Genomic DNA, 14,391 nt, shown 5'->3' with positions numbered 1-14,391 from the left:
TAACTTATTGATATTGCTGAGGTACCCTTACGTCTGTCATTTAAAGTAGTTGTGCAGTATGTATGATTTTTTCTTATCTTCTTCAATTAACGCCTTTTTCAATGCTTTTTGTTTCTTATTAGCTTATCATAATCTAGGTTTACTTGTCATATTCTTATGTCATGTTGAAGAAGAGGATATTCATATCTGGTGTCCCGCTTGCATGTGCACGTGATCCATTCAGAATAACTATCATAATTACGCAACCTATAAATACATTTACAGATCTATAAAAACATTGATAGTAGGTTTTCCTTGTTTTAAACATGTACTGCTAGAACCAAAAATTAGTTACAACGCTTACCTATGTTCTAATAAAAATACTGAATCACCCAAACGTATAATTTTATTCATTTTACCACCAAACCCCATTTTAAAAGTCACAAAAATGCTCATAAAAGTTCTGTTTATAGTAAATGATGATATACCATTTGTGGTAGATGATATGACACTGCATGAAGTCGATGAAAGATTGAAATATATTTCACAGAATATGTAATATCTTCACGAGTGGCGCAGACACGAGTAAAATGTAAATCATTGTGTTCGCGAGTGGAGTGGAATATATGTCGATCGTTCACTGAAAGAAACAAATTTTCTTTTTACTTTATGTATTACAATGGTTTTAACTAAATCACACAACGCCACGTGAATTGCGCCTCGACGTTACAATGTCGTGACATCATGATAATTATGTTGAAAAAAGTCGAAATAGTTCTATGATTTCTTTTCACATTTATTTTCTTTATAATTATGTTTGTTCGTGCTGTGACTGACAAGCGGACAGACAGACAGACAGATGGACAAGCGGAATCTATAAACAAGGTTTCAAGAGAAAATATCTTTTATTTTTAAAGTGAACGTAGGATCTGTCTCCTTTGACTGACGGACAGACATATAGACGAACAGATAAACAGACAGACAGGCGGACAAAATAAAATAGTGTGCATATAATGTTTCACGAAACAAATTCTTGTACTTGTGAAATTTTTGTAGACTCTTACCTTTTGTGACTGATGAACGGATAGACATATGAACGGATGAACAAGTGGAAAAATTAGATGACATGCGTGTTCTCCATATCGTCTTCTATATAATGTACATGTACCAAGTTCTAGAAAAAAAATCATTTTTGATTTTTATAAGTAGTCGAAGGGTCCCTTTTTGTCATACTTTTAGACTACTTTTCACCATAGCACCAAAGTAATTACAGTGTTACCATGGAAACACGAGCGTCGCGACGTGTGCATTTTTAGCTTATTTTAGAAAGCTATCGCGATTATCAACTACGCAACAGTGAAACAGATATACACTGAAAAGTGTTAAATATCCGAATTTTCCTTCTTTCAATACTTTTGGAGGGTCATGTACTTTAAACCTGAATAAAACTTGTACTCAAAGGGACAGAGATAAACGAACTTCAACGAAATACATAAAATTGCTACGTTCAACTAATTTGAATTTACCCTGGTAACAAGGTATACTACTTCCTTAAATATGATAATGTCATTGTCGATGAAAATAGCAATATAAACTACGGTTATGACTTTGTGAAAAATATGTAAAATGAGAATATCAACATAAATAAGAAGCGGAGGTATATGATACAAGGGTAAATAATGGCTGGCCGTAAATTGGGTAATTAGTTTCATAATGACCTTTAAAGCACGGCGTATATCAATTTTTAGTAAATATCGTATAATGTCAGGTCTTACATAACGCACCATTGGTTTTCCCCTTTTCATTTTTTAGAAGGTCTATATATACGTACCGTGTCCGTATTTCAAAAATATCTTACTTTAATTAAGTAGAATTATTGGTTTGCGGTAAAGCTTTGTAGTATCTCTTAGTTCTGCGCTTTAAAAATATATAGAGATTTATAAATATATTCCTGTAAGAAATGGAGTGAAATTTTAGATAGTGGGAACTTTGAACAATGAGGCAGTTAGTGGCGCAGTGGTTAGCAGGTTGGACTACAACGCCAGCGGTCCGGGTTCGATTTCCGTTCGCGGCTGGGTGATTTACTTAAATTGATACTGTTTCCAGCAGTATCGGTCTAGACTAGATGCTGAGGAGGTAAATATGACACCTGTCGTGGGCTCGGCTAGAAATAAGTTGTTCCATCCATTCCAATTGGGGACTTCCGTCGACTACCCACGTTGAACAAGGAACTTTTTTTTATTGCAACCACACATTTGTCATGATTGAATCATTCGGTGGTAATGGAAAAGGCTAAAACGCTACCTCTAAACGTACGACGGAATCAAAGACATTCTTTTGTCGGGAAAACTTTGCTAAGTATAATACGGAAACACATATATGCATGAATGGCATTGTAATTATAAGATCCAGATCACGGTAATTCTCCAAACTCCGGAAAAGTCGAAACTATCGAAGAATGAACTCGACCTTCACAGTACTTTCAAAATACTTTGTACGTTCTCATTTGTGAATTATTAAGTAAAAACGACCATTTACTTTTTGTTTTTTCGAAATATCTTTTTGTCGGTTCGTATGAAGAAAACATGAAAATTTACTGTGTATATATGGTTGTTATTCAGATTGCCTAAATAAGCTAAAACATTCAGTTTCAGATATTTATAGAGAAGTTGGTTGTTCGATCTCTGAGTGAAACGTTTTAATAATGTTCTCTTTGATGGCAGTATTGCTCCGGTTACGTTGGGTATTTTTATGAAGGAGAATCTAGGTGAACTGACACAGGGAACAACTGATTTACTGTTAAAATGATTAAACCCAAAGACAAGAAAATACAGCATTTAACCCACCCGGTTAGCTTGCCCAGGGCAAAGTGAATGTCCACGACGGTATGTTTGAAGTCATTCGTTCTCCACCTCGGATTCCTGTCGGTTACTTGGGGTGATCAGGGCAGTACTCGTTCATAATCTAACGGTGAAACCGAACAGGAGTTCTGTTCATTTTGAAACTGAGGGTGTTAGGGCTTTACTTAATAAAACCCGTCCTATTTGTGAGTTGATGTTGATGAAATGTTCACAGTTTATAGTTAATATGATAACATAATTTAGCTATCTGAATAAACTGAATAGTTCATTGATGAGATATAAACGTTTATGCGGTTTGTTTGTCCATCGGTGCACTTTGAATTCTTTTATTCTACTACGTTAAAATAAATTGCTCTCTATTTGTCAGTTATTACTCATAACTCGGTAATCCAATCAAACTTTACTAGAAATATGCATTTCAAGAGGCTAAAAAGAGTTTTAAACTGTTATGTGATACTGGTTTAAAACTGCACCTTTAATTCGAGATTGAGTTCAGTAATATTTTCTTGTCCTTTAGTAGGATCATGGGACCATTCAATATTCCTTGATAATAGAGTTGCTAGTAAACACGAGGAGTGTTACACATTTCATTACCTCTCACGAAATCTGCTATTATTTTGCTTGGCCGCGCTCTATGCTTCCATTATAGGATATCCTTAGCCTGTAGATTTTGTTGCTAAGATACTGTTCGGAAAAGTTATTTATAAGCGTATGTTATGACGAGCCGTATCAACTAAAAGCAAGAACACCGAGCGCTTGTAAAAGTCGCCAGAAAGTTACCTGTCTAGTTTGTGTTTGATTTTTTTTTTCAGCATGAGCAGTTTCAACGGTAATCTGTACTGTTGAAACAACGGAACTTACAAATGTTGCAGGCTTGAAACTTACTGACCAGAATTAGATACTTGTTGTCGGGAAACAAGTGCAAATGCAAGATTCACAACAACAAACCGGAAAGAAAGCGCATGTATCATCGGGGACAGGAGAACAAATTGCATTGATGCAAGTACGAGAAATAGAGAATAATAGGTTAGTGCCGTAGATGAGAAAGTTTATCTGGCGAGGTGGAGGAGGTTATCGGGTGAGCCGAAGGCGAACCTGATAACGTCCGGAGCCGAGCCAGATAAACTTTCTCCATCTTAGGCACTAACCTATTATTCTATTTATCTTGTCATTACTTCATTTTCCGATATTTGGCAATTTATTTTACAAAAAAAAGTGTGCGACAACCGCTTTAATGACGTCATATTCGTAATGACGTCACTTATATAATGACGTGATTACCGGCAAAATCGCAATAACTTCTTCGTTTTTGAATAAAAACTCATTATTTGACCACTCATTTTCTTAGTTCGGACATTTCCAACACAATGATGATGGTTTCGTTGCAAAATTTCTTATGACAACAATATCGATCATAAGGTCACATGATCAACTGACCGTATATCACTGGTCACATGATCAACTGACGGTATATCAAAAAAGATATACGGCACCCTGATATCGGGTCGAAAATACTGCAAGTGACAGGATAAAAACACATACAATCTTATTTTGAAGATTTCATAGAAGTGTAGGGTAAAAGTATTACACATACATAGGACTTTGTTTCATATCAGTTTCACTCTTTAATTCGGCCGGTTTCTTACTTAGCGGCAATAAATTTTATTGTAGGCCTATGTGGCTAGACTACGTAAAATTAAGCAATTGATAATAGTGAGACAGGTGTCTGATAACTGTTACATTTATATCTCTTTGTGCTTCCACCTTAATGATTCGAGTATTACATTGGACTACTGTTTTATAACTGCAAAGAATTTAAACATAATTTTTGTTGCAGTGATGTTTATCTATGGAAAATGTCAAAAGCACCATGCCACAATTCTTCGAGAAATGACGCTTTTCTTAGTAGAAATCTTCAAATATTACGGGAAAGTCGCTTATTGTCAATGAAATGTAACAAGGATGTTGTATTTGGTATGATTTTTTTTACTTTCGACAGGGCATATGTTATTTCGAAAAATCAAACCCCGTTATTTGAGATTTTTGTGAACTTGGTCTTCATTTTGCAAGATTCATATGTTATGTATGGTACTTTATCTTCTAGAAATGGTAATGGATTCTTTTAACATTCTAGAGATATATCAAATAACGTTAATTCTATGGCCAAAATGTACCTTTTTATTTTACAGAAGGTTTACGATGCTAATTTTAGACTATCTGATATATCATAGAAGTTTTATAACAATCCATCGACAAAAAAGTCAGAATTGAATTTTTTTGTTTATTATATAATTAATTACAATAACCAGTTCAATGGCTTACAATATTTAAGTTTCGTAAGACGTTTTGGCGTCATCTAACAAGATTGATTTTGATTTTTACAGCATATAATCTGAGAATAACGGGCAGTACAATTGAACGATGGAATATACATAACAACCAGGATAGCTCAGTACAAATGGCAATCGCGCATGCGCAACATTCGGAGTGCAGAATGAGAGCGGCGGGACAAGTAGGCCTACAGCCTTGAAAGACTACGGAGAAAGTGTTCAAAGTTTCTTCTTGTCAAACAATCAATACGTGGACGGTGCGATCTTCTTCAGTCTTTACGGAGATGTTGTCTTTGCAGCACCAACGAAAAAAAAAAGAGACATGTTAAAGAAATTAATAAAAGTGCTTGTTACTTGCACCATATTCAGAAAATACATCTTCAATCATTCAAAAAATTATCAATATTATCAAAGTATAGGTCTACCTAATACAAATACAGTTACATTCTGTATGGAGTACAACCACTTTTCACCGAGGTGTGAAATAAAGCCATATATGTCTCCAAGAACAGAGACTGCGCAATTTCTAACAATTCTGACCTCACATCCAGGCGGTATGATAGCATACTGAATTTAATAAGAAACCTCGGAGGAATGAAAACAGACACCTTTTCCTTTTTTAAATTGTAATCGATATAATGTTGAATCTGAGTACCACTTCTTCTTATGTTGCCTACATTATTCTGAAATGCCGAAAGTATCTTGGACCAGTATCATGGCTTAATCTGAATACGTAATGTCAACAAATAGTAAGCATATGTTGTAAAAGCTATCAAATTATATGAAAGCTGCTTTTGTAAAAAGGTCTTATAACCTTGATAGCATTACTATTTCTTAAAGAATACTTTTTTTCTTTTTTATTTTGTTATTGTATTGTTATTGCATTGTATGTCTTGGCCATATTCTCTTTATAGTCTGATTTTGACGCATGGGAGTCCAATATATAGACTCATCTGTCGATTAGGGAAATCAGCATAATTTACTTTGCCTTATTTATGTAAGAACCACTATCGTATAACTGAATAACATTACCTGAATAACGGACCGTTCCATTATTAAAAGTACAAAAACATCACTGACCTCAAAATCAAACTATACATATTGTTAGATGGCCAAAGGCTATATATTTGCCTATTTGCCTGTTTTTCTACGAAATCTAGGTCAAGTTTCAAACCTGCAGGGTTATCTGAGGTAAAAATAGGTCAAGAGTTCAAATCATAGAAAAAACAAAGGTTGCCTAAAAACTTTAACCAAGAAAAGCAAACGCCAAAGCCGGGGCCGGAAGAATAGCACCCCTATTCTCCGAATAGTGGAGCTAAAAATACAAAGAAAAACAGAAAAACAAAGTGTCCTGTCAAACTGAGCGAAATAAATATATATTTTACTCGTATGTTAGCGGCAACACGCATATAGATTCTATTTCTTGTCTAAGACAAGGACATCGTTGGTGAAATAGACCAATAGATACTGTTTGACTGTCGCAAGTAAAATACAATACAAAACTTATATTTATTAATTCAATGATGAGTAAAGCCCACACACATGTAGTTATCTGTTTATATATGTATATATTGGCAATAAAATATGTTTAAACTAAATCCACCGACAATTTTTGACAGTGACGTCATTTGTCAACAAACTATAAATAACCACGGTATATCCCCATATTAGGCTATTATTGACTGAAATATGTCCTTATCGCATGAGAAACTCTTAGTAAGGTATGGCCCAGTGGATGTGTTGGCTACTTGTTACGCAGGTGATGTAAGTTCGAATCCAGTGGTAGGCGAGGTTTTCTGGTGCTTCATGAATTATGCGTACAGAACAAATTGTGTAGAAAATGTTTGTCATTTCACTCCACATAAAATGTCTAAAATGGCTATGAACACGTTTTTAACTGTAACGAGTCTTTGGAGAACAACGAGAGAGCAATATCTATTCTAAAACACAATGGACTGACGGTGAGACAGGCATATATTGCATTAACATTTGGATTACTTCATATTAAGATAAATGACTGATAATTAAAAAAAACTAACAAGAAAAACATATTTTTTTCCAAATCAAGGAAAGCAACTGGTCTTCCAAGCAATATATATTTTGGTACAGAAAATACATAAAATATACACCTCGCCTACCACTGGTTTCGAACTCACATCACCTGCGTGACAATTAGCCAACACATCCACTGGGACATACCTTATTTAGAATTTCGCATATGATAAGGACGCATTTCCGTTTGGGGATATACCGTGGTTATTTATAGTTTGCTGACAAAAAGACGTCACTGTCAAAAATTGTCGGTGGATTAGTAGTAGTATGCATGTGCTGTTTGCTTTGTTCTTGTTACTCTCATATAATTTCTATTATGTTCACTCTTGCTTTTTCCGCCCTCTGTCAAACATTTTGTGTTTAGTTTACTCAATATTATTCATGTGCTGATTCCTTGTATTTAATTATGCACGTTTTAGTTGCTCAGTGATTTGCTTTATTTTTAGTCTGTAGCATGTTTTGTCTGCTCTTAAGTAGAAAGCTTTTTTTATTTACTTCTGAAATACAGCTGTTAATCAGTCCATAACAAATCTGATTTGATGTGGTAGATGTCTTAAACCATTTTCTAAAAACGCATTAGTGTTCTTTTTTAGTTCAGTGTTTTAACATCTATTTGCTTTTAACTAGCTTTTAGGCCTAGGCCAAGATTAACAGATGTATTTCAGGTTTAACCAATTTGTATGTATAACTCATGTACTATTTATAAACTTTGATTTGCTAATGTTGTAACTCTTTGAATAGGTACATCTTTATTATGTTATTAAATATACTATTGTTATTTATGTCGGTCAATACATAGCTAATTTTGTCTGTATATTAAGACCGACTTTAAATAAAATTTGTATCTTGTATCTAGGTATTCCTGGTCGGTTAGTATACGTCAGTTGTTCTCGATGATTATTTTTACTATAAATGGAAAACCAAAAGAATCTCTGCGTATTGTATAAAACGGTTGCAGATTACATCAAATACAGAATTTGAAAAACATCGAATGAGAAAAGATGAAACTAATATTAATTGCACTGCACATATTAACCGTCTCTTTTGTAAAAGGTAAATATATATTTATTTCGTTATTATATATGAACAATTCATTCTAGACACGGAAATATTTATATCATTCTATTTATATTGTTGCACAACTTCGTTTTCTTTCAGTATTTAAGTTATTTTCACATGGATCAGATTATTAAACATAGATTTATTATCAGTACTGAATGATAAATTATTATCCACAAGTAAGTTACTTTTTTTTTTTCAAATATTTTAAGAAACAAAATTTGGCAAGGGATATTTAAATTTTTCTTATCTTTATTTGCAGGTGCGCATGCTAAAAAACTATTCTGCAACATATTTAGTCTAACTATATACGATCCAGAGACACATTATTGCCGTGATAATGTAGTAATTCCAAAAATGGACTCAAACTCTTTAGCCAATGGAGAGGAATCCAAAACATATAACACTCCTACCCTAGTATTGAACGGTCGACACTCAAAGACTCGCGTGCCTGAAAATCTACCAAAACCCTCCACTGCTTCTATCACCACAACGGAATCAGAGACATTCTTCTGTGGAGATTTGAATTTAGTAAAGTACGATACCAAAACACACAAATGCGAAAATGGCAAAATAGTCATGATAAGGTCCATGGTCAATCCTACAACTAGAATGCCAACAACAAGGTTGCCGGAAAAGTCGAGAACGACAAGAAAGGAGATATCAGAAAGTACATCAGACGGTCAAAACAGTTTCGAAATGCCATGCAGGTACATTGTTTGTTGTTTTACTTCTTGAGATGTTGCGTCACCACAGTGGACCAATATTTTTTTGGGATTTTTGTTTTGATAGATTTTACGGGATCCGTTCACAGGTACCCTGTAGCTGGACGTAATAGCCGCCGTGATTTGACGTTATTTCTCCTATTTGATTTATATACATATAAAGTCACCAAATATAACCCACAACTTTCGATTAAATGCTTCTTTAAAATATCCAGAATTTGCCAATGAATAATATCGGCAAATTCTGGATATTTTAAAGAAGCATTTAATTTGATTGCTGTGGGTTAATGTAAAGAATTTCAAATAGGATAAATCACGATGGGTAGTCAACACAGCGGCTTTATGTCCAGCCGCACAGTACATGTGGATCCATTTAATATACGTTTTATGGTATACATTGAAATTTAGTTTAAAATTCGTATCGTTTGGAAAGATGACTCTTCAATATATTTCACCCGATCATTGGGAAACCAACCCCCCTGCATCATTTTTGTGAGGTAAGGGTAGAGGCGATGGTATCACCAAATCGTATCGGTTGTATGTACCATTCCTCGTTTGCCGCACCCACCTCCCTCCTCCCCTACACACACTACTCGCAATGACAACTGGTTTATATTACAAGCATATTAAACAAACGTATGAACCTAGAAATTAACACTTTACCTGGTAAGAAGGCAATGATTTGATAACACTTTAAGATTCAATATTGAACCTAAATCCAAATTATGGGATCTCTTGACACTTTAAGAGTAACTATAACACTTGATCCTATTTAGCTCCAGACTTTTAATAACGTGAATGAGCATTTTGACTAAATAAAATTCTTAAATCTATTGTAAAAGGTTGAGAACTTGCCACAGTTTACGTGAACTTACTGAGTGTTTATCTATGAATAAACGAAATATCTATAAAGGCGGTAAAACACAAGGTTACCGAGGACACATATAATAATCAGTGTATCGGTTAAATCTGTATATATTATTAAGAAGGAATAAAAATGATGATAATAAAGTAGTTCTAAATATCACAAACACTTTTGTTATAGCATACCTGATTTTATTTAATTATAAAATGTTTATAAACAGATATGCCAATTTGTAAATAATTAAAGCAAAATTATTTTTTCGAAGTTATGCGAAAAGTATATGGCCTTATTAGATATGTCCAGTCATGTGTCTGCGCAATAAACGAAAAACCATTTTTTATCATTTTTGTTGAATTTGGAATTTGTCATATTGGCATTAAACAATTATATTTTATACATTTCGTCAGCATAGAATTGATGCATTTCATAATTATGAAACTGCATTCAATGTTTTATGTTTATTTTTTCCTTCACTAGGGTTGACACTTAAAATGTTAAACATTTTATGTAACGGGAACATTTAGTATTACTATTTCCATTCATTCGGGCTTTCCGTTCAGTATGTCTTTCCTGAGAGATCCCATTTTTACTTTCGCCATGTGAGTTAGTCATCCATTTGGCTTCCGGAAGGTCTGTCTTTCTACCCTGGTATCCACCCGCACGCAACGTATATGACAACTTTTCAGAAATGCCTGGTAAATGACTAAAATAACTTTTAGTTTTTATAAAATAGAAAAAAAATGTTGTTTTATCAGTTTGCTGGCTGTTGTCGTTCTAAAAGGTTTTGTTAAAATGTGAAAATGTCTTTGGCAGGCAGATAACATTTAAGATGAACAAGTTAGCCGTTTGCCATACTTCAATAAAATTATGTCTCGTAGTTATATAAAAAAAAACCGTTACGTTCTTGTTTGCTCTTTTAAAACAAATGGACCGTTGAAATGGTGCAAATGGTGCACAGTCGCTTACCAAATATTCATGTGTTAAAATGGCATTTGAAGACTGATAAATGATAGAATTTTCTACTTGGTGACCTAGAACGGAGACATATTAAAGACAAAACTCGTCTTAAAACGATGACTTAAAATTTACATAAGCATCGTAACGTCGCTTTTCAATATTGACACCACAACATTTTTAGTATGCTCATTTTAGAAAAGATGTCGTAAATATTCAAAATTGTGGTTAAAAAGTTACAGGTTCTGTAATTTAGAATTATAAAAAAAGCGTGTCTGCAAAAATCAAGTTGAAGTTTGTAACCTCTGACATGATAAAAAGGTAATATGCTTCGGAAATAAAAAAAAGGTAAATATCAGTGCTCGTGAAAGCTACAACATCATTAACTTTACTCCAACCGTAACAAAAAGCATATATCGACATCAAACCGGTACTTTACTCGTCACGCAACTATTTCTCCTGTTACTTAGTACACTCCACAGCGCCACCGCTAAATCATTTTTGACATACTTTTAAAGATTTCTTCAAGACTCTTGGTTTTATTTTCCCATTTTTTAACTGCTGACAGTCCCCAAGATCCTGCATTAACAGCCGGACTTAAGGCACTCGCCATGTAAGATTTCGATAGATGCCTGTTGAGTAGTAATAAAAATTATACTATCCTCTTAAAAACGCTAAACTGATGCAAAAAAAAAATGTACATCTGTATAAAGATTAATAATACAGAAAGGTATTTAAAGATAGATACAATTGGCGTAACTTCAACCATGCACTTACTTAGTTGAATAATTTAATTATTCTTTTACAGAAGAAGCGATATCATAGACTGCAACGGCATAATGCACTGCGGAAATAATGGCACCTATAAATGTTGCGGATTTCAAAATTTCCAGCCAAAACAGCAAACGTGCTGCCGAGTAACTAGTTCCAAATATAAAATTCACGATGAAAAACCGGAAAGAAATCACATGTAAGTATTAAATTGTCTTATCTTGTATTCAGTCGAGTTATATTATTTATATTTCGGTCCAGTTATATCGGGAGTCAGTTTAAATAAGATAGACATACTGTTCGACAGTTTCGCAATAGTAAACAAATATGTACCAGCTTACTTAAATATGTCGCGGAGTGAGTTATTTTGCCACAAAGAACATCGTATATCTCTTCTATTGCAGCTGCTGTGGGGTAAATGTTTATCCAAGAAGAAAATCAAAAGCTCCGTGTCAACATTCGTCCAGAAACGATGCTTTTCTGAGTGGCAAACTACCAAAAATGAAGAGGAAGTCCCTGGAATCGATGATATGTAATGAAAAAATAAAGTTTGGTATGGGCATTTAATGACTTATTTGGCATTCAGAGCTTATATTCTAGCATTTCTAACATTTATTCTAGATTTGGTCAACACTGTAATGTTCACTCATTCATAAAAAGTAACAGCTCCTTCCTGCATCGCACTAGCGTATAGCGTGCCTGTTCTAAGAATATATACATGCCTGTATCATATACTGTAAGGCAGTTAAATTGTATCTTCAGCATGGGTCGGTCATTTATAATAAAAATCCCTCTTTGGGTCTGAAATGTTCAAATATAATTAGAATATTACCTTGGCGACGAGGAATGGATTGTTTAAGCATTCATTTTGTATTACTTTATATAAATATCGATGAAGAAGAAGAGGAAGAAGAAGAAGAAGAAGATGATGATGATGATGATGATGATTATGATAAGAGAAATTATTATGAAGAGTTCGTACACTGCCTGATATTTACTCCCCTCACTGTTACTTAAACAAGCGTGATTTGATATTTTATAGCTTATCATCTGAGAATAACAGGACCACACAGCGGTGAAGACGAAAGATACTTAACTGCCAGGGTTACTCAGTATGAATGGCAACCAGATATGAGCACCAGCCGAAGGTATTTCATACGACTGCAGACAGAAAATGGCATTAAAATTCCATTGGACACATACAGCCCTTCCAGACTACGGAGAAAAGGGTTCATAATCTTGTCGAACTACCGGTACTTAAACGACAGTATCTTCTTCCTTCGTCATGGGGATGTTGTGTTCAAAGCACCAAAGGGGAAAAGAATGCTTCTAAAGAAGTTACGAAAGGTTCAAGCGAATTGCACGATAAAATGAAAACAATATCTCAGGCTGTCAACAAAGTCTTACTTTCCTGCATGTTCCAATTGTTTCAATTATTAATGTCTGGAATATTTGAAATATTGTATTTTAGTTTGATCTTAAATTTTGTCTTTAAAGGGAAATGGCAAATCTTATATGTATGTTGCTCTTTTAACTTTCTTTACTGATAACAGTGCTTAATCATAAAGTGTCTGTATATGAGAAGAAAACATACAAAAGACCCGGTAAACAAATAGTGTATTCTTTTCATTAAAAACTGTAATTTTCTGTTTTCTTAAGGAAAATCTCAAAATTAAGAAAGTTGCAGTGTTGACAGCCTGTATTCGATACTATTTGATCTTGCGGCCAGCAAGGACAGAATTCAGTGCGGACAAAGAGACCCAGTACATGGATGTTCGAACTGCACAGACGGAATTACTGTGCGAGTCCAGTGCTTTCCATTCTGCGTCCAAAGGAGTCCCGGAACAATGACAGGTTCCACCTTGCACAGTACTATTAAACATGGCAATTAGCCCAACAAAAACTATTGCATAGAAAATGTATGCTGCGACAAGATGTCTTGAGAAGCCTAATTTTAAGGTTCGTCGCGACTAAGCATTTCTGGATGCAACGCAATTACCAATTATTACACAACTCTTAAGTTTTCAAAGTAATGACGTTTTAACAATTAATAGAATTAATAAGGTTTTCAAAAACTAAATATTGCCTTTATACATAATTTCCATTGTTTGATTAATTAAGTTTCCCACACAGTTTTCGAAATACTAAAAATGTGGTTTTTTATTCAACACTTTCTCCAAAGGTATCTTACCAAATACTACTGGCTGCAGTACAAGAGCAAGGTGATACATAAATGTAAATAATTGTTGTTTGAATAATAATATGATTATAAATTCATAATAAAAGCGGCGGCTGCAATATGTCTGATTAGTGTTGATACGTTTGTAACATTTGTATTTTATATATAGAATAAAGAACATAAAGTTGATGTTGTGATATGTTTTCGTTGATGATAAATAATATACTATGGGAACGTTTTAAAATGTGTCGTATGTTATACATTATTGGCGCCCCAATAGCTGAATTAACACCTTTAAAAGTCAGAAGTGATCAAAATAATTGATTAAAGATGATAGTAGATGTTTCGTTTCCATAGCACAAGCTACAAGCAACTACAGCACCTGTGTACTGCTTTAAACACTTTTAACACTATACTTTCACAGTAGTCACGATTTTATTTAAGGTGAGTGCGGTGTTTTAATGTTCATGCCTTAAACCATGGTCCATTAAAATCATTGAGGCGAATTTTGCGCTTTCTCGGGAAGGCCAATGTTTTCCATAGACATTCCGATTTCGATTATTATTCATTCTGGTTTTATTGTTTGTTGGTATTGTTTGCAATCGCCAGTCTCGGA

The 14,391-nt window shown here is 34.1% G+C and overlaps 1 protein-coding gene across 3 annotated transcripts; it reads left to right on the top strand.

Moving 5' to 3' along the window:
* Positions 1–6,898: 6,898 nt before the first annotated feature.
* Positions 6,899–13,964, top strand: LOC123533758 (uncharacterized). Of its 3 annotated transcripts, XM_053551128.1 has the most exons (7): positions 6,899–7,487; positions 8,079–8,275; positions 8,544–8,991; positions 11,634–11,795; positions 12,001–12,149; positions 12,639–12,943; positions 13,256–13,964. In XM_053551128.1, the coding sequence occupies exons 2-7, from the start codon at positions 8,224–8,226 to the stop codon at positions 13,445–13,447; spliced, it is 1,308 nt and encodes a 435-aa protein (XP_053407103.1). In that variant the 5' UTR covers positions 6,899–7,487; positions 8,079–8,223; the 3' UTR covers positions 13,448–13,964. The 3 variants fall into 3 exon arrangements, with proteins under 3 accessions (XP_053407103.1, XP_053407095.1, XP_053407105.1); XM_053551120.1 differs by having other exon boundaries at positions 6,899–8,275; XM_053551130.1 differs by having other exon boundaries at positions 6,899–8,275; positions 12,639–12,849; positions 13,256–13,432.
* Positions 13,965–14,391: the final 427 nt, after the last annotated feature.

This window comes from Mercenaria mercenaria, chromosome 1 (genome assembly GCF_021730395.1).
Source record: "Mercenaria mercenaria strain notata chromosome 1, MADL_Memer_1, whole genome shotgun sequence".
In the NCBI taxonomy this organism is placed as follows: domain Eukaryota; kingdom Metazoa; phylum Mollusca; class Bivalvia; order Venerida; family Veneridae; genus Mercenaria; species Mercenaria mercenaria.
This window is presented reverse-complemented; position numbering and strand designations above follow the sequence as displayed.